Below are 21416 nucleotides of genomic sequence, written 5' to 3' on the forward strand. Positions count from 1 at the left end.
TTAGGGAGATTAGCAAGTTTAAGTCGCTCATTAGTGAAGTTTTTTCAGCTAATCATTATGTCGGGGGCGCATGTAGTGAAATGAGAGTTTGTGTGGGAGTCCAACTCACGCGTTGATCTTTGGGGGTGCACAGAGCATCCTGAGTCTGACCCTGACTGCATGTTGTAATGTTTCTTGTGTCTAAATTGTGCTGCTTGCCTTTCAACTCTTTAGAATGCACCAAAAAATAAGTGGTTTTCCATTATTGTGAAAAAGATGCTGCATTCAAGGTTGCAGAGGCTTGAACTCCCTCAGCAAATAATTGTATAAGTATATAGCTAATAGGTTGCCTATAAATACTGCACTTTTTGAGTATTGTTATAACTGACATGGAAGCTACAAGAGGAGCACACCACAACACAATACTGTGCCATTTGTTTTCAGTTAGGTTAGGAAAAGGGCAACATAAATAAAGTAGCAGAGGACCTCTGGAGAGCATGTATATCCATGCCAAGGTTGATTGGCCACTTTATCACCATGTTGCATAAACGTTTATTAAGATCAGATAAATCCACATCATCAAGATCTGCACTTTTATTTTCATAAAGATGTCTGCATTATATTAACAAAAGGAAAACAAAATGTAAAGCCTCACGTCTCACATTATTAAAGGAAGTGCAAAACAAACCCTTAAATCCGCCCCCTTAATCGATTCCACTGCAAAGTCATGGAGCTCCTCCTTAGCCAATACCCCACTCTTCCACCGAGTTTCACTAAAATAGTTTTCAGTAATCCCACTAACTGATAACTTGGCTGGGTCTTTTGATGGGAGTCAGAGAGATAGAGATAGAGAGAGAGAGCCCTAATCAGGCATTAGTGAGCTTATAGAGCACAAACACATAGAAGAGACAAGCAAAACAGAAGCAGTACACAGAGCAACACGGAAACACATCGTTGGATGCTCTCTTTGCCTTGTAGCCACTACAATAAATACATTGCACTGGGCGACTGACAACAGGCTGGGATCCTTTTTTCAAACTTGGGCACCGAGTGATATCTTATTTTTTTCAATGCTTGGAAAATGTCTGTATTGCTTTCTTTTTCCTCTTCTTCCTCCTACTCCTTTCTCTTGTTCTTATCCTCCCATCCTCTTGCTCACTCCTTCTTTCCCCATTGAGCCCCTGGCATCCCAGTCTCCAATCTGACTTTATTCTCAGCCCACATCAAAGCCACTGGAGAGGGGAGCAGTCTCTTCTGCATCCCTGTCATCCTCTCTGCCTCTTTCCCTCTCCTCTACTCCTCTCCAGCACACTAGTGCATCGCTCCATCACGTTATCCTGCTAAGGCTTTAATGTTACAGAAAGTACTTCAAAAGAAGCTTCTACTCTCTTTTTTTCATCCTTCCATCTTTCCTCTCACCATCTCCCACCCTCTGTCTTCAGATGGTGTTATATCTAAATGGATTATCTGTATCACTCCCTTCCTCTGTCTGTCTTTCCCTCATTTTAAAATCAGCATCTCTCTTTTAGACTATACTTAAAGGAAAGAGTTTGCCCTATTTTGGTGAGGGGGGGAAAACCAAGCACCACCATAAGGAATCAAATCTCTGATGCATGCACAGTTCAAAGCAGGCTTCGGCATTTTAAATGGATTAATCGGAACACATTTAGCATTTCCTGAGTGTTGCACACAGCCCAGATGCGGAGGCGTTTCAGTAAATTACCTCTCCAATTGTGCTTGATTCTCATCACCTGAAAACAAAATGAAAAAATGGTTGGCTGCAAGAAAGGTGATTTAAGATAACGTGTTGAAATAATGTTATTTCTCCATAAACAACAAGTCCACATTGAGCCAGAAGATTGTGACTTTGTTATTTCTCACTCTGCCTCTTTAACATGAGTCATTGCAGTTGTCGTCTTGCAGCTGTAAATATATGAACTATTATGAACTACTGGCATTACATATTATTGCTGAATTTAATATTGAACTTTGACGATATATTAATATATTGATGTGCTGTTAATCCCAGTGGCAGTTCATTCATTTCAGTAGAAAAATGTTGCTGCAGAAGCGGGGCATTGCTTTAAAAGTTCTGCATGCTTTAAAGTTATTAGTAGAGCTAATGTAAAACAAATAATTCTAAGAATCAAAAAAGCTAAAATGTCTTCGCACAATTCTATTTTACTCGATTTTAGTGATGAATAGTGAATTTGAGTCGATTTGCAGCAACATGTTTATATTCCAACTTGTGAGCCCAGTCTTAATGTTTTCCTCAAACACTCAATACTATATTTATTTGAATATTAATTTCAGTTTCAGTCTAGGGCTGGGGTGATGTGACAAAAATTATCTCAAAATCAAATATTCATAACAGTCAATATCGACAATTATCACGATAATAATCTTCTTTAGGACCAGAGAATGACAAACACTTGATAAACTGCAAAACATATTACATATCTGAGTTAGATATGTGTTTTATCTCCTCACTGTGCTTGCGAGATAGATATGCATTATATCAATATATATATTGGACTTTTGTTTTTTTGCTTTCGATGAAAATTACATTGTTATTATTTTATTGCCAACCCCTATTTTAATCAAATGAATACATTTTAATTTTTTCATCCTCTCATGCCTCTAGATGGAGAAGGTTGAGGAGGACCTGATCCGCTCCAAGTCCCTCAGGGAGAACATGGCAAAAGACTCCTCCCAACTACTTGATGCTCTCAGAGAGAAATATGAGCAGCAGGTCTGTATGAAACATCTGTGTTGCTGCTGTATCCAGGGGGGAGAGTTCTCCTCTTGCTTCCACCATCACAATCACATTGTTATCGTTTCTACATTATCAGTGAACACTTGGCCCGATGGAGCCAAGGGGACTGACATCCATTTGGAATTGTCATGTTTTTCCTCCCCATCTGTTCTGCCCGATTTATTTCTCATGATAAGGGACACGCTTCAGATTAACTATAAATTGCAGCTCAATAAATATCTTAAATATTGCCAATTGAAAACTAATGCAATCTGCATAGCAGATGCACTGTTGCTCTATCATCCCATCTCCATCACTCTCCTTCGATTAGGAGTCTAGTAACCATTTTCACAACTTATTGAAATCTAGCTTACTGATAGGAGGACATCTCTTATAGAACATCGGATTCAATTAAACCAGGGAAATGGTTGTTATTAGAGGCATGTTATCAGAGCATAGTTTACAGTATATTTCCCTTTGAGCTCATCTGCCTACAAGAAGGAATTTTTAGCTGTTTAAAACACAAAATTCATATTTTAATTGAATGACATAGAAAATATAATTTAAAACGACTCAACAAACGTATTGTGATTAATAAATGTACCTACAACACAAGGCAAAATTAGCAGGATTTTCACGTTAGGAATAATCATGAATCTGAACATAAATGTAAATTGTGTGTGATTTCAAGATATATGAACTCGTTTGTGGATTGCTATTAAATAAATAATACATAATTCTTAAATTATTTACTTTCCTCCTTTGAAAGATGTTAAACAATGTGTGTGGCCCCATATGAGTATGATCATGTGACAGAAGCTTTGGGAGTTTCCAGTATCTGATGTGTCATCTCTATTTTCCATCTGTATCCACAACATGATTGATTTCTAAGCAGCAAACTAGCGCTCAGCCTGTCAGTTAATAAGCATGCTAGCACTCATTTCCAGGCCAGATGGAGTTAACACTGCGTGTAATTTGCTGTAGATTGGTTGTAAGTGGAGGATACAAGGCTGGAGTTACTTTAAAAAAAAAAAAACTGCAGAAACAGTTATCTGTTTTTTTTTATTTGCTCCATGGTCAAACAGCTGTGTTTGTTACTATGACATTTGTGGCTGGTTTAAAAAAAACCATTTGAATTGGATGAATAATGTATGGATTTTATTTAAATCTTTTTATAATACACAATAGCGGATCTAAGGACGATGGAAGATGTAGCGTTTCACTTGCTGCAATGGCACATTGTCATAGAAATCAGAGAAGCCTCATTAAGAAGGAATAAGTCGTCCGACCGTCTGGACCCATTGTCATTGATCAGCACGAGGGGCACAGACAGCTCCACATGCAACGTCAAATTATGCTCCTTCTAATGGGTCTGACACATTCTTCTTTCCGTACAGCCACATTTTAAAATCCTTTTTAGTGGACGTGTGTATACATATACTTTTATTATCAGGAGCACCAGTAGAAATTTTGAGCCTTGATAAAAAAAAATCTGTAGTGTTTTAACACCCCTGTATATTTACCACTATATGTGTACTTTTCATTTGCGGCGAACATGGGAGCATTTGCATGTGGAGCTGGAACCACTGAGCAATCACAACCAAGTGTAAACCCACTCCATCCACACCCTTGCAGATAAGTCCAGATTTCAATATCTCTCCCAGTCCAATCCTGGGCCGAACAGGAGAATGAGTGAGACTGTTGGATAGTGTCATTCGTCACTGATTAACTGAGAATGGAAATGTTATGACTGAAAGTACATCAAGGCTTTTGTTAAAGTTTCTCGACCCCCTTGGTGTTGAGCAAAGATGAATATGTTATAATACCCAGCTCGGTGGCAGCTCAGACAATGTCCATTCATTCTATCCATGGAGCAGTCTGCGCCTCTCCGGGTGATCAATTAAAAAAGGACATTACCTCCAGAGGGTTGGACTCTTTCTCCTCTCAGTGTGAGCATACTTATCACAGAATCATCCACCTTGCTCAAAAAAAGCAGAATTTCTCTGTCTTATGTAAAAAGTAGAACTTATTCGGATCATGTAAGTGGGCATTAGTTTTAGGTTATGACATTATAGGAGTTTGTCACATAGCAACAGGACTAGTGCAGTCCCCTTTTTTTTGTAACCAGTTTGCACATTTCTTTCTGAAACCGAGAGCTGTTCCACTGTTTCTTTAAAGTTTGGTAAAGCTTGACTCAGTCAGCAGAACCCTGAACTTGAGAATTGTTGTTGTTGTTGACCACAGCACATTCACGTCAATGGGCTCATTCACAACAACGACGTTGATTCAAATTGCAATTATATAAATTCTACACTGCACTTCCTTGGGCTCTTAACAATATACATTCCAAGTGTAAAGCCGTTAAGATGAACAGTGGATGAGTTGATTAGTTAGTTGATGAATAATATTTTGTTAATAATGAAAATATGTTACAACATAAAAAATATCTTGTCATAACATCCAAATCATTTATTTTTTTTGAACTTTTCATATTAATACATGATTTATTTTCTGTCATAGCAGTTACACGCTTCTCTGCAGTTTATTGTTCTGAGGAGTAGCAGGTTTTTTCTTTCATGTGAAAAACAGATCAGCAATCAGAGCTTCATAGAAAATAATCAAATGACGATTAGCATCTGCTGCAACGCGGAGTGGGGGTGGAGTTGACAGTTGACGACAGCTACACAGGGTTAGCAGCACATCAGGAGGCTTTGGTCTTGACGATATAAACATCTAAAGACAAAGAGCCTGTCTTTGTGATGGTGCTGATGTGACATTAGCTGCACAGTTAGAAGGGTAGACAAAGAGAATAAATGTGTCTCCGTACGCATATTAAGATGTGAGATTGTTCGTAAGTTACTGTGAGGACTGTTGTTTTACGTTGTGTGCACATTCTTTGTTCTTTGTTGTGTGGGTCCATTCTTCCTTGTCGGCATGATGTATGCATTAAGCCTCCACTCCTCCACAGATCAGTGTCACGAGATTGCAGCGGTCAAGTTTGTTCATTCAGCGGCTCACAAGAGAGCTTCCCCTAAAGGGCAGCTTCAGTGGGACTTCAAACAGGGAGCAATGTATGAGGGAGCTGTTTTCCAGCTGACATCATGGTGACCTGACAGAGCTCTGCTTCTTGACGTTGGAGTGACGTAGTGAGGTCAAATGGCTGCTGTGGAGTCATGACCTTGAGAGTTGTTATAATGCTCAACAGCCTCATACTTTGGGTGTTAGATTGGGATAAGAAACAGTGAGGGAGTCACAGCCAAAAGTGCACTCATATCCAGAGTCGGCGCCACTCACTGACCATCTTCTGTTCAAATGATACAGTGAAGAAGAAGAGGTTTGCCCCCCCCCCCCCCCCCCCCCAGACACACACAAAAAACTCGCCCCAGCCTCCCCTGCTGAGACCAGACAAGCCTTCTGTCCTGCTCTCCTCTACACCCTCCTTATCCCTCCTCCTTCCCAAAAATGTCAGATATCCCCCCTGGGGTTGAAAGAAGCCTCACTGTCCTGTCTCAATGCGTACAATGCACACACACACAACCATGTCAGCCGAGGCTGACAGGAGTCGTGCTGTGCAGTAACACCCGACCCACTCTGTCTCTGTGGCACCAAGCTGTGCTTTAACCGTCTTCCCTCATAAGTGCCACGCCGGTCCCTTTAAGAACCGCAGCACCCAGCATCCTCCACTGCATGCTAGCGCTGCGTGATGTCACAACCAGGCTCCTCGCTGGGTCTGCTTACTGTCATCTCCTCTGCGCCTTTTCCTTATGATGTTTTTCTCACAATGGATCTATCTTGTCCATTTCTTCGTCCTCGTTTCACCTCAGATCCCTTCTTGCCTCCAAAATCCCCTCGGCCTCAGAAACTAAACAGGAGCGAACTGTCAGCCAGGACGTCCTCAAACTATTTCTGTTACCGCATGTCCTGCTGGGGAGTTCTCGAAGCGATTTCCTGCTTACCAATTTGTCAGCTGTGATTTATGTGAATGGTTCTGACTATCCATATGGGACTACATATTCTGGCTGTGGATCTGAATTGTATCTATTATGTCTTTGGATAGAGAAAGCGTTGCATGTTTCTGTTTGTGGAACGTACCGTAGACGACATCAGCATTGCCAGTATCGTCATGTAGAGGATGTTGCCCACATTTTGCATAGTATTTGTCGAATGGAGCTTTGTGGTGTTCTATTGTGTACTTAAGAAAAGGTATCTTGAGGCTGTGCTGTATGTATGAGTGTGTGTGTGTGTATTGTCTGCCGTGCCACTTACTGAGCCACAGACATAACATACACTTTTATCCAGCTATAAATCCTCCAATTGCCCTTTTTTTTGAGGACATTAAACAAAGCTTTCCAAAAAGCTGAAGGGTAAATTCTTCGCTGCCAAAATGAAGTGTCTATTGTGGCCCAGCTCTCAGTGCTGGAGACAGAATCTGGCTTCCTGCAGATAGCCCCTCATTCATCACCTGCTCTGAATAGCATGCAACGTCCGAAGATATGGCCGTGGATAGAACAAGCACAGGACATGGAAGCTGTGGATCTCCACCTCTCTGGCAGGCCAGGTAGGGTGCCGTCAAGCACAATGTGCAGGGGATTAGCTTCAAAGCAGGGAGGCGAATGGGCCCCAGGCCCCTGCTGTCCTTTCAAGGCTCCGGCTGGGGCTGCACGGCGGGATGGTGTGGGGGTCATTGGTTCCCCCGCCATGGGGGAGTGGGAATGGAACGGAGCCTGGGAAAGGCTTGGAGGTTTGGGGCTGGGGGCTCCGCTGGCAATGCTCACCTCTCAGCAGGTGACTCCGCTCCCAGTTACACTGGGAAACAGACTTGCCTCAGCTGACAGGATGATTAAGCCCTGAAAAATGTGGGCTTTGTGTCCCATTAGAAGGGTTTTATTTTGCTGTACTGTATTGTGTGTAGTACTCTGGTGACACTGAAGTCCACTGTTTGTCTATAGCGAGCCTGCTTATTGATTGGTGCATTCAGGTTCTTTTCTATATTCTGACTTAGATAACTTTCTGCTTCATTAACCAGAATGGGAGCATCCCTTGAGCATAATCACATACTTGTAAAAAATGTAAACTGATATCGGTAATGTTAAGTTAAAGCTGTTCTCACCTCCCTATCCATTTTTTTTCTTTATTTTTTTTGATTCAGGGTTTATAATGAACATCGTAGTCATCGCCTAAGCCGATTTTCGCATGCTGTCAGGCGCCTAGCATGGGGCATCGGGTGGTTGCTGCAGCCAGATGGCTAACCCCTGCCAGCTTGCATGCATAGCACGAACTAGCTGCTCTTTTATATGCCGATCGCAGAATAGGGATAGGGGGACAGATTTAAAGAGAGAAAGGAGTGGGACATTGAGGGCCAGTCGGCACAATTGGCAGGAGAGGTGGGAGGGCGGGGGTGCCAGCCAGATGTAAACACATCACATCATGTTGTCCTCTGACAATGTGAGGAAGCGAAGAAACTTTCTCGCCTGTCTTTCCCCCCACCGCCTTACCAATTTCACCAAATTGATTGGGCACATGGGTGCTTTGGGTGGAGGGAAGGGATAGAGGGAGTAGGACGAAGAAAGGATGGATGGATAGGTGGATGGACAAGTTGTCATGACGACAGGGTTGCTCTGAGTGTGTGTTGGCTGATGAAGTCTCTCTTTGCCTGCTTGTCCAATCAGATGGCTGAGCAGCGCATGCAGCACGAGCAAGAGAGGACGCGGCTACAGCAGCAGCATAGCGCGGAAAAGGACAGCCTGGTCCAGGAGCGCCAGCGGGAGGTGGGCAGCCTGGAGAGGCAGGCCAGGGCCGCCCTGCAACAGCACCAACAGCACACCCAGGAGTGGAGGAAGCGCGATGCCCAGGTAGGGGGTCTCCACTGATCTTCGTTCGCACACACTTGCATGCTGACCCACCGCTCTCCCATGGACAACCATTTTGTATGTTTATCCATTGACGTTTTCCAGGGGTTTCAAAAGCTTAGCGGGTTAAGACACTTTTTTTACTTGAAACTAGACAGACTTAAATATAGGTCGGGAATCGATTTATGGATTACTATGTATTTAGCGCAAACGTACGTACGAATTTAGACTTAGCTATTTTGAAAGATATGTTTTGTTTTGGTAAAAACTGCGCTGTGCTTAAGACAAAGTTTAAAATATCAAAAAAATGTCTCGCCGCAGAGTTTCGTAATTCAATTGTTAAGACTTGAAATCCAAAAATACCAGGTAGCCAGATAAAGGAAAGTACATTTTCTGCGTTGAATGCCCAGTTTTTATTTCAAACCCCGGAGCATTTCTTTTATTTTTCGCTGTACGGTCATGGACCAGCGGCAAGCGCCCAGTGCTCCCAGCGAAGTGCATCTCCGCATGGCATCCCCCTCTCACCGCAGGTATCCATCTCCCTTCTTGGAAGCAGTGGTGATTCCCTCATCCTACCATGGACGGCCACAATGAGTTCATGACATTTGTGTCTATATTATTGGACATCCCTGACACTGAGAAATAATTCTGTTTCCATAACAGAAGCCAAACCAGCAGCAGGTTCTCATCTCATGCTCCTCGCTCAGCCTTCGCCGCTCTGCAGCCTGAGCTAGCTTGGAGCTCTGTGGGAAACCATTGACAAACCAGCCCCCAACTGGGGATGTATTCGACTCTTCAAACTTTCTGATTAAAAGGAGCTAATGTCCCTATTATTTGCTGGGGACAGAGATTCGGACAACATATTTATAATCTGTGGACAAAACGTGCTCACACCAAAATGTGGGCACAGATGGAGCCAGACACCGAGTGAATCGCGACAAATTCGTACTTGTTAACTATTGTACTATTTTTGCCTCATTCGTCACGATCATTTGTGTGTCATTATAGAGATAATTTACATTTACCACTAACAACAAATAACCGATTTTTTTTTTCTCAAAAAAAGTCTTCTCCACTTTGTTGCAGGTTAAAGCCTTTTCTTGTAAAATGCTTCGATATTTGAAGAATTAAGAAATGTAACAAACTATAATCATTTTGTCTTTCGACAATGTTTTAATTTTACTTGCAAACAATGAAAATATGGGATGTTCCCATCAACGTTCAAAATAACCACTACCTCAAATTTGGCTCAAATGTCAAAATATAAGTCTCTATATTGAGGTAAAGAGCACTTGTATTCCATCACACCAGCAAACTGCTGTACTGGTTGGCTTGTATCACAGCACTCTAAAATATATCAAAAAACTGGAAATGGTGAAACATGAGGGAAAAGTGCTGTTTTTTCATTCCCTGTCTAATGTTTCCTTTTTCTAATATTTTCGGGGGGAAATGTCTTTGACACCACCGATGACACCAGGCAGTGTGTTATTTGGTTTTCTGGAGATGCCGTCACAACGAGACGATAACAGCCGATAACATGCTGTCCAAGTCGTGTCAAAATGACATGCAGTTCGGCAAATCTCAGGAGGTGACAGAAAACAAACTTCCCCTGCCCTCATCTCGTATTCTCAATTCCTATTTGCCCGTGCAGCATTTTGAGGAGCGATCACACGCCCGACTAATGTCAGATGTTAAGGCGACAGAAATGTTCACTCGGGCCTCGGAAAGATGGAGGACAGGTTTGTGAGCTCTCTGAAACTGCTGGGGATGCGAGTTGGTTTGACTTCCTGTGTGAGCACCGCTCCATGGATGTGCTGTTAAAATGTCAAGAAGCTGACACCCCACCAGCAGATAATGTATTAAAGATGAGCTTTTTTTTAATATATTGAGCAAATCCACTTATTATTAAACACTTTTGCATCACCAAGGTTGTTTACCCCTTGAGAATTCTTTATCTCTCACACTGATACTAAACCACAGCTAATGTGGTCCTTCACTGGCATTTTTTTAGACACATAAAGCTGCTGTGAAAATTTTCCAAAAAGGCAGCATTTTGATGATGCCTGGAGAAAACATAGACCACTTCCTCTCCAGCACATCCCACAGCTTCTCTTCTTCTCTCACTTCTCACATATCCTGTGGTTCCTGGACTCTCAACTTTTCACAGCCAATCAAACAAAACAATTCCACCAGTTGTGTGAGATGGACAATGATATTATCATCAAGTGATGTGTCAGTAACAGGCAACACAATTGTTTGCTCTGGCAATTGAGCCTCATTATTTCTGCCTCTCTCCTGCGCACACTTTCTCTTCCTGGACTCAGTGGAAGGACGACTGCAGCTCAGAGTTTATTGGCTAAAAGAACAGCAACTGTCCGCCACACACTCTCGAGGATGAGTAATACCCACTCATCCCCTTGATGTTGGGGGGACAGCGATAAATAGCATTCCTGACTCTTGCCTTGTGTTTGAGAAGGAGAGCCAATGAGTCGTAGCAGCGACTGGAGGGGAAAGCTAACACAGGGACACATTGTCCTGATCCCACTAAAGTTAGTTGTCCAAGGAACTCTGACTTCACCCGCTGTGTAGGCACGACACATTATTAAGACTTCCTGTTGTGTGTATGGGTCTCATTTGGTTTTCAGGATGTTCACGTCCACACTTTTAAATGATCTTTCCTTTCCTCTGCTGATTAAACCTTATGCGTTCCATGTTATGAAATCTCTAAGAATTAAATAAAGCAGCTGGTTTTCAGGCCTGCTGTGTTGTTTGCTTTTCACCGAATCAGGGGATTAACTCACCATTCCCAGTCTGGTGGACCTGAATCTTGCCGTTCTCTCAAAAGAATAAGGTATTTCTTAAACCGTTTTTTGCAAAATAGCAAAGCGTGAAAGGAAGCTTTGAGTTTGGCTGCGAGTCCAGGATGATGAAACGTCTTCCTGATGAAACATGTTTGCCCCGCAGCGGGTACCTTGTTGTTCTGTGAGCTGATCAATCCACCCCCGAGGATGGAGGAGTTCCATGGAGCGTTTTTTGGGCATCCGAAAAACCTCACCTTTTAACATGCTCGAATTAGTGTCCTTGGTTTTTTCCTCCCACAGACTGTGGGAAAATATGAAAACTATTTTACACTGAAACCACAAGAAAGTTTTTTTTTAAATTCCATTATATGATAAAACAATTAATTATAACTCGCTGTCGCTGTTTTGTTTATTTTTATCACGTCAGAAACTTTAACTCAACATTTGACATGAATTTGAAGCTTTGTTTATATTACATTTTTTAGCATACAACAGAATTTTTTTGTTCTGTGCAAAAACCAACATTCATATTTTTGACACCAGCTCCCCCTCAAAACTCATTTTATGGCTGTTATTCTCCAGAATAATTATGTCCTCTTTTTCTCTGAAGGAACATACACACCATCTGGACTTCAAACAGCATGGGAGAGAGCGAGACTCTTGTGAGGTCTTTCTTCTGGGCCGTGATGGACTAAATAATGATGCTGTCAATTTTCAAAGTGTTTCAATCCTAAGTACGTGATTAAGATGAGGCAAATGAACAGGGTGATGACAGTCTAAGTCAAAGCTAAGAGGATTTTTGATGAAGAGAACAGGCAGACAGTGAGACCAGTGTGGACAGTGATTGTCTCAGTGCTTGTGTGTATTGTCATTTACCGAATGATTGGTCCCTGAGATCTGGTGCTGTCAAGTAAATCTTGTCTTGTTACCCATTGATCTCCAGTAGTGGAGGAGGGTCCCACTGAGCTGGCGTGTCACTGTGATGCTTTAAATGATTTCATCACACACATCTGAGAATTTCTGTTAGAACTCTGCTGTTTTTTTTCTTTTGCTCCATTCAGAACGATTGATCATGGGCGAAGTCGTGAGCATGTACTGATGCTCTGTGATGTGTCGAGAGTTACAGCATACTCTCTTTCAAACCATGAAGCCATTTAGTATGTGCATACATCACATCTTGGATTTCAGCCAGATGGATTTTTAATCTGACTGACAGCAGGGAAATGTTCATTACAACAGTCGGCCTGGTTCAGTCGAGTATCATACATGTGTATGTCAGTTATACTGCTTACACTATATGCCTGTATTGTACCCAATATATATACATATTGAGCTTTAAGAATCACTCGCATTATACTCCTACAAATTGGTTTCTAAGTTGAGTTAACTAAGAAAAGTATACTCACAGTATAGGTGGTTAAATACACTATATTAAACTGTGACAGTGGTTTACTGATTAGTAATTAGTCGTGTTTAGTGTCCTTGTCCAGAGTTGGATGAAAATACTGAGTCCACCCAGTTATTCGCATGAACTTTGGTCCTAGATGCAGGAGGTGTCTAGCTTCACTTGACTTTAAGACTCGCTGTGTGTTCTCGTGCTCCTCAGTGGGTCCCACTTCCTGAGTCGTGAAGTTGTTGTTCCGACTTCAGTGTGTTCCTGTGCTTTGAAGTCCCAATGTGGGAAAAATATGGACACTGTAAACAAAATGTGTTGCATTTAGGCGTGTAGAGTGTTTACACAACTCCTTCACTCATCTTTCCAATATTTGCACCATAATAAAAAGCAAAGAGAAGGGATCAGATGTTACAGGCATATAAATAATATAAAGCGTATGCATGTTAATCTGTAAAGTCTAGTGTCAGGCACTTGTAAGAGGTGAAAATGCAGTTTGCAAGCTGACAATAAAAGCTACCATTTAGGGCTGATTGTAAAATTACAGGTGATGACATCAGCAAGTTGTGTACAAAAAATGTCCGCGTGTAAATAACACCACGTAAAATACAAACTCTGAAGATCAATAACATTAAGGATCTAAATGGTTATTTAACCTGCAAAAATAAACAAAATCCCAAAGTCCCAAACTTCTCTGTCAAAAGACATAGACTTATTTTTTCGTGCGGCTTATAGCAAAGGTTAACAGAATTAAAAGTAAGATATTTTCCAGGTGCTCAAGTCAAACCAAAGACATTCCTCACAGCAGAAGTTTGAGTCGTCGCTGCAGGAAGAGTGCAGGTGTAACTAATATGATTAAAGTATGGCTCGGTTCCATTTAGGTGTGTCTGTGAGCCGGAACACACAATACCAGGATAATGGGACTGGCATGCGTAGATGGAATACAGCTATTATAAATGTCATTAGTTCCACCCATGTTTGCTGAAACATAGTGTCGACTGTGAGAAAGATCTTCTGACCCGTCTGTCATCTACATGTCATCGCTTTAGAATGCAAAATTATTTTAATTGTCCCATGTAATCTACAACCACATTGCTATTATGGAAATATACAATGGAGACTCGTCTAATGGTGATGACGTATTTAACTTATTACCAATTCTTTAAAATTCAAAAATAGTGTCAATTGTGTGTACACACACACACACACACATTTGTCTTCATGCTTTCCTATCAGAGAACAGTGAAAAAGAGTGGCAGCTGGGGTTGTGATCAAAGTCTGCACATCCTGGCTCTTGAGTCCAAAAAGGTACAGTCACAGTAAGATGTAGGTTTAAATAAATATAACTTGTCTGTGCAACTATACTCATTTAATGCAAGGAAGTGTAGTTATTTCTTGTGTCTTTAACCTCACATTTTTTCAATGTCTCGATGTGAAAATCTACAGTGTAAATGCAGTGTAGTATTTTACATTTGCGTTTTACTTTGTGACATTTTCTTTAAAATGAACACATTCCGTTAGCCGGTGTCCCTCTCCTCTCCTCTGCCAGTCTTTTGTCGTCTTAGCTGACACTGTGTAACCCGGTATATTTCCTCTGACACTTTCCTATTGTCACCGAGAACTGCCTCTTCACAAAGCCTCACATCAGCATGCTAAAATATGTCCTGCCGAAGCGCCTGCGACTTCCAAGAGAAACGTGTGCTTTTGGCCTCCTGACTTTCTGACGTGACACCACCAATGCCTCCGCTCTGGGAGATTATACTCTCACTTATTCAAAGATTTTTTGGAGGAGAGATCATCCACATTTGTTAAAGAGAGAATTATACATTAAAGAGTCTTGTGGGCTCAGATCTGATCGCTGCTTGCCCTTGAAGGCACAAGCAGATCGGAGAGATTGTTAATGTTGGCAGGCAGGGGAACGGGACTGGAGATAGAAGGCTGCATTAGTTTGTTTTTTAATATCATTTTCTCTAAACGTGCCACATTCACATGTCATTGTGTGTGTGACGGCTCGATCATGTGTGCTTGTTTGTCTCTGTGTGCACGAGTAGATGTGTCTGTGTGTGCCAGTGTCGGAGGGAGTGTAACACTGAGCCACAGCAGCTGCCTGTTTTTGTGACACTCCTTTGAAGTCGCTTTAATTCTCCCCAGTGCCCGCTAAAAAAGACTTTAGACACTTTCTGTCTGATTGCCTTAACATGGCGTTGTCCTCGGATGCCCAGGCTTTCAGGATGGGGGAGGGGGGGGGCAGGAGGCAGAGCGCACAGTGCAAACCAAAGTGAGAAAGAAAGTAAACCAAGGAGAGGAGGGAGGATGTGCAATAGCTGTGGCACACATGCAATGTAGGTCGTGGAGGGTGAAATACTGCAGCTGTATTCCATCCTTCAATGCCACCTACACTTCACTTTATATGTTGTGCTAATTTAATATTGTACAATTTAGGGAGTTATTGGATTAAACTGATGAATGTAATGCATGTTTGGCTCCTTATTTAGTACATATAAAGTCGATTTTAGAAGCTGTGACGTCCTACTGTTACATGGATGCCTCATTTCATATAAATGCTATTCAGTATTTATAAATTTGACATCCTTCCATCCTCGATTCTGCCTAAGGATCATGGAGGAGACAATCTGAGCTGACACAGGGATAGAGGAGGGGCACAGCCAGCGTATCACAGGGCTTCTTACTGAATCTTGTATTTTGAAATTATGTGAAATGTCCAATAATAAATTATTTCAGTTTTGAGGCTTATTCCTCATATCCATTGCAACAATCTTTGTAATACCGACCCATTCAGACCTGTTCAGATTTATATGAACGCCCCTAATATTCATTGAGGAGGTATTTCAAATCGGATCACGGTCACCCGTGGTCGTTCTTTAATAGTGTTAATGCAAATCCGTCCTTGGCCACAATGACGTACCACTTACTCATCTGACTTCCTCTGACCTGCTACAGCTTCACAATGAACCGTGTTTTTGCACTTCTCAGTTCCAATATGTTGTATTGTTTGTGGCCACTGCCTCAATATTACCATTAACCACCATATTTTGGATATTTTAAAGGGGGGAAATGTTTCATTGTAAAGCTACGCAAATACATTTACCGTCACACACTCACAACTGATACATCTGTATAGTCAGATTGGCTTAAAACAACAGAATTAGTTTTTTCTGTTAAAAAATTAGACACACGTTTATTTGCTTATAGAGCGAGGAAATTAGATCTTACCAGGAGTTTATCAGGCAGTATCCTAATGTCAGGTGGGAACTGTTGTACTTGTGTCCACTATACCATGTCGGAACAGGGCCTAAGTGATGCAGTTCTGTCTGAACAGTCTAAGTGTAACCCTAACCCCCCCACCCCTGAGATAAAACTTCATTGCACGTGTCGGGACAGTCTAACTCCTGGTGTTTCAATGGCTGTGCGGTAGTAGTCGTTATCATTCCTGCTTTCTTTTGTTGACTTTCACTGGCAGCACTAATAAAGGGCTCTTCTGGGAAAATTCAAGGCTGAGCAGTTCAAAAGGGAGGTCAAGGGAAGGGTCAGGCCATCGCAGCAGCAACTTCCTCACAGAGGGACAACAGACACATTTGAGCATGTTTGTGAAACGTTCCGAGCAACTATCTTTATAGTTACACGAGAAAGCAGATGTAAAACTACAGTGAGATGGTTTCTTCACAATTACACCTGCTTAGTGATTTTTTTAAACTTAAAACTCCAGAAAAGTATAAGGACTTTTAAGATCTGATTGTGGTGTCATCACTATAAATTATTGGTGTAGAGGAGTTGACGCAATTAATGACGTAATCTGGAGATATTTATTCCTATATTTTCACTCCACAGGACAGATCATCTTTTCCTGTTTCTGTTCGTCTATCTTGTATTTGTCAGATCAATTATTTAAGATCCCGCCAGATAATTCACAAGACGGGTTGATGCCGGCATGGCATTAGTTAATATCACTCACCTGAATCCACTGAACATCTCTGTGTTTTTCTCTTTGCAGACAATTTCAGAATTGGACGCTCAGCTGTCAAGTCTACGCGATGAGATCCAGGCGGCCATCACCCAGCATAAGCAGCAGCTTGCAGAGCAGGCATTGCTTCGGGAGGAGGAAAAGCAGAGGGCTCTCCTGGACAAGAAGGCGGCCCTGGACCGACTCCGCACTGAGATGGAACACATCCGCAGTGACCTCGAGAGGAGCCACCTGCAGGCGATGGACGCCGCTCAGGAAAAGGTGAGTGAAGGTTTAATAAAAGACGACATGTGGTCAGTTTCCAATACTGAAGAAAACTGGGATTGAGAAAAGGCTATTACGTAGTTCTATCCATCAGGTTCAGTTTTTAAATACTTAGCAGTACACAAGGAGGCAGGGGTCACCCTGTAACTAGAGTCTAAAAAGTGTTTTCTTACCTCGTTGTTGCAATATTTTGTTCAAGCTTTTTGAAAATATTTGTTTTTTTACCTCCTTTCACAAAGTTGTTCTGTCTTCCACTGTTTGCTGCCTCAGATTGATATTTGTCAGAGAACATCTGAAGAATTTCATCTTTATATATATATATATCAGTGTTTACAGTGAAAATAGATCCTGTTTGTATATATGAGTGGGACTAGTTATATAAAGCTTTTATCCAAAGGCTTTTACAATTCCCCTGCAATCCATATATACACACACGCTCTCCCACGCCAATGGCAGCAAGCTAACCATGCACAACACTGACCTGATCATCAGAAGCAATGGGTGTTAAATGTCTTGTTAAAAGACACTTAGACATGTGGACAGGAGGATCAAACTACCACCTGCAATTAGTGGACGACCCGCTTTACCTACTGAGCCAGAGCCTTTCCCAGGGGAGGTAGGCTTGCCTGGGTTTGCCACCGTAGCAGAGATCTGCTACTCTGTCATGCCACCACAGAGAAGTTAATGTTCTCAGAAGCACCGACAGATGGCTCAGTGTTATTGAGGTATTTCGTGCTGAACACCAATTAAAACACTGCGTGTTACTATGACATATTCTTTCTAGATCCAAAAACAGAGAGTTGAATAAGATAATCTACACTACAGGTACTTTCGTATAAGTACTTTTGTAGAAACTCAGTCTTTTTGACCGACTTAGCATCATGTGTATTTTTTAAATGTGTACTACTGAAGGAGTGAACTTAAGGGTCGGTCATAGAGGAGATCCCACAGCGTTTCAGTAGATGCTTTATACAGCTTTGCTTTTTGCTATCTTGGTGAACCAGGAAGTGCTTCAATTAAAACTTCCTCATTTAAGTCCCTTCTTTTTTCTTTCTTTCTCTCTTTCTGTGTCATATTTGCTCTCCTCGCCACGACGGAAACTGGCCCCACAGCTGGGAAATCACCCATAATCTTGTGCTGGTCTAGCAGGAAGCTGACCTAAGGTGGTGTTGATCAGAACCTAATCCCTCGGCAGGGCCCATCAAAGAGAGCATTTTTCATTAGACACCATCCCACGCCAGCTGCGCAGCATTAGCCCCGGAATGCAGGGACCTCCGAAGCACCCAGGCAGCCATTTTGGCTCCATATGGTGCACAGAACTAAGGGTACTGAGGGGAGAGGGATCCAAGGAAAAGAGTGCCCTTATGACAGAGTACTCTTAATTTGAAGAAATTACGCTATTTCCTACCGGTCCGTTTTGGACGTGAAGGCAGTTTTGAAGCTAAAAGTTTTTTATCTTTTTGTCACACTTTAATTCCTTTCTCTTCTCTCTCTTTCTCTACATGTTGAAAAGGACCTGCAGTTGTCAGGGAATCTGGAGTGGATTCAAAGCAGTGAGAATAAATGTTGAACTTAGACCAATAACGATATCGCCAATGTGCTAGTTTTGCTTTTTCGTGAAAGAGATTAATGATTTCTCCATCCTTTTTATGTCAGCTGAAAGTGCAAGCTTCTAAAAAAACTCACCAAAGGTTGAACATCTTACTTTCTCAATTTTTTCTACTGTCAAATCTGACTCCAAGTTTGACTTCGGAGTGGGCAGTGAAAAGTTTCACGACTTCATCGCTCTTTTCTTTTTTTTGGGGCTCACATGGGATTGAAGTCAGCCAGGCCTCAGATCCATATTGACTTGTTCACCCTGTTTTGTAAGCTGAAAATGTCTCATTCTTTTGATGCAGACAGAAATGCTGTCCTCTGCAGTCCACTGTGCTCTCAGAAGCAGAGCTGGGCAGGCCAGTTTTTTTTTTTTTTTTTTTTTTTTGAACACATCGCCCAGATCCTGGAAAAAAGGCCAGAGAAATCCATTAAATCCATGAATGGATTCTCATCAAAGACTCAAGCGTTTAAAGGAAAGACAGAGAGGGATACTGAGAGATGGGGGATGTTTTAAGAGTAGACAGTTGGAGCTGTTGGAATAAAATAATGAGATACGGAATATCAGAGAAGATAAAATCAGATGTTAGGGTAGTTCTATACATTTGAGCTTCACCAAACAGAAAGAAAAGTGGGAAGGAAAAGTGTTGGAGGTAGGCTGAGCAGGTGTGGGGGTGACTTTGTGTGTGTGTGGATGTGTACTGGTGCACGTGTGTGTGTGTGTGTGTGTGTGTTTTCATGGGTTAGAATGAATGTGCACAGACCTCCCAATCTCTGTGCTCCACTGAGGGGTCTGTGAAGCTGCCTCTGTGCCTGATAAAAAACCCTCATCTCTGGGCCACAGTTAGCATGAATCCTGCCTCTCACCCACACCACCTCCTTATCTAACTTTCTTATTCTCCTCCAAAACCCCCACCGTCCATCTGTCTTTCCCCCCGTCCTTCCTTCCTCCTTCAAGTTGTGGCAAAGCCTAGAACATTAGGGCTTCCTATAAAGAGTCGGCCTTACCAGGAATCAGGTGTAAGCTTTGAGGAAGTGTGGGAACAACACCCATACATGTGCACACTGCACACACACTTCTGTATGCTGAGCAGCATATTAAACACGTTAAAAATTAAAAGTTTGGTTATTAAAGAAAAGGCCTTTGTGTTGAGCCTCTTCACCTCGCACTGCTTGTCAATACTAGAGATGGGAGACGTGTGCAGCAAAAGATCAGGAGGCTTGAATAACGTCTGGAACCTTGAATTCATATTTACTCTCCGTCTGAAAAGCGCGGCTCTTTGAACTGCAGAGAGAGAGATTAGATCTGCAAATTTGTCTGTCTGTGTTGACCTGTGTGTTTGTCTGTGAGTGTGTTTGTCCATGAGTGCGTATGTGTGTGTGAGAGAGAGAGTGTGAGTGCATACTTAGGTGTACTTGGTATATCTGCGTATAATGTAGTAAGCAGCCCATTGACTGTGCTTAAAAAATGTATTAAACAGAATTAAATAAAAATATGATGATTCCCTAGGCCACTGCTTGTGTGTGCATGTGTTTATAGTTCTATTTTTGTGAGGACCAGTTTGACATTTCGACCTTGTAGAGTACCTACATTTTGCCCCATCGTCACTTTCTGACACATCCTTTGAGAGGCTGTATGAAGGTGAAGCATTGGTTTTAGGGTCATGGTTTGGGTTAGATTTAGGTCAGGGTAAGGGCTGGAGTTGGGGCATGTAGTTTTGAGGATTAAGGTCAGGGGCAAGGAAATGCATTATGTCAATGAGTGACCTCACTGAGATTGAAATACAGTTCATGTTTGTGCATGAGCGTTTGTGTGTGTGTGTGTGCGCGCACACCTACTTTAACCTCAGATAGAATGGACAGGGGATTTGATCAAACCATAACCAAGTGTGAAAAAAACACCTGGGGGCAAACATCAGCCAATGAGAAATCATCTTTTTGGCATGCAGTAGCCAATCGGTGCTCCCTGTGTCACAGCACCACCAGTGTCCCGCTAGCCATGCACCACGTGATTATCGAGACATGAGAGCCACGAAGGCGCTCACTCACATACAAATACACACACACACACAAGCTGTGCAATAGAGAGCTCAGGTTTGAAGGCCTCTGTTTTGCACTCAGTCTCTTCTTTAGGCTTCGAGGAGATAGTGTAAGCTCTTTCAAAAACGTAGAGGTTTTCCCAATAAAAGTTAGTTCGGCTCAGACAATGTATGAGATTTGTCCTCTAACTGGAACTGGACTTTTCTCTTGAGTGTGTCGACTTGTTATGTTAAACCTTTCAGATATCGAGGACTGCTCTAAGGTACTGTAGGTGCTAATATTCTTTGGCACCAATCAGTTTCTTTGAAACCCTTTCCAGATAGGAAAAATTGGGGGTCCAGACGTTTTCCAGAGTTTAAATAAAGCAGCAGATTTTTTGGGGTCATATCTGGATCTCTGGAACCTTTTAGAGGAGGGGTGGCACCTGGGTACTAAATGTCAAAGGCATGACATGAAGTATAAATTCCATTGCAGAGGTCCCATGTTTTTGTTAACTACACCAGTGGTGGCCCTGCTCGACAACAGCTCTTGAATTTAGTTGTCTTTCCAAGTTTATGTTTTTGTTGGCATCTTCTATGTGTACGGCAACTCTTTATAATTGTTTAAATTTTAGCGTTAGAAACATTATCGGCACGCACACTCACTCGCTGACATTTATATGCTGTATTCTCACATGGGCAGGAAGGTTTCCACCAAATGTCCGGAGCAACTGACATATCACCTTGTGTTCTCATTTATAGCCCCCCTGGAAAATGTCAGG

The 21416-nt window shown here is 42.1% G+C and overlaps 1 protein-coding gene across 4 annotated transcripts in view; it reads left to right on the forward strand.

Annotated features, from left to right (window-relative positions):
- cep112 (centrosomal protein 112) overlaps positions 1-21416 on the forward strand; it is a 126388-nt gene that overhangs the window by 72184 nt on the left and 32788 nt on the right. For all 4 annotated transcript variants that reach the window (XM_053443026.1, XM_053443027.1, XM_053443025.1 and 1 more), the window contains exons 19-21: positions 2624-2731; positions 8404-8586; positions 16790-17020. In XM_053443026.1, the coding sequence (XP_053299001.1) occupies positions 2624-2731; positions 8404-8586; positions 16790-17020 (522 nt within the window). The remainder of the gene's footprint in view (positions 1-2623; positions 2732-8403; positions 8587-16789; positions 17021-21416) is intronic.

Source organism: Pleuronectes platessa, chromosome 16 (assembly GCF_947347685.1).
Source record: "Pleuronectes platessa chromosome 16, fPlePla1.1, whole genome shotgun sequence".
In the NCBI taxonomy this organism is placed as follows: Eukaryota; Metazoa; Chordata; class Actinopteri; order Pleuronectiformes; family Pleuronectidae; genus Pleuronectes; species Pleuronectes platessa.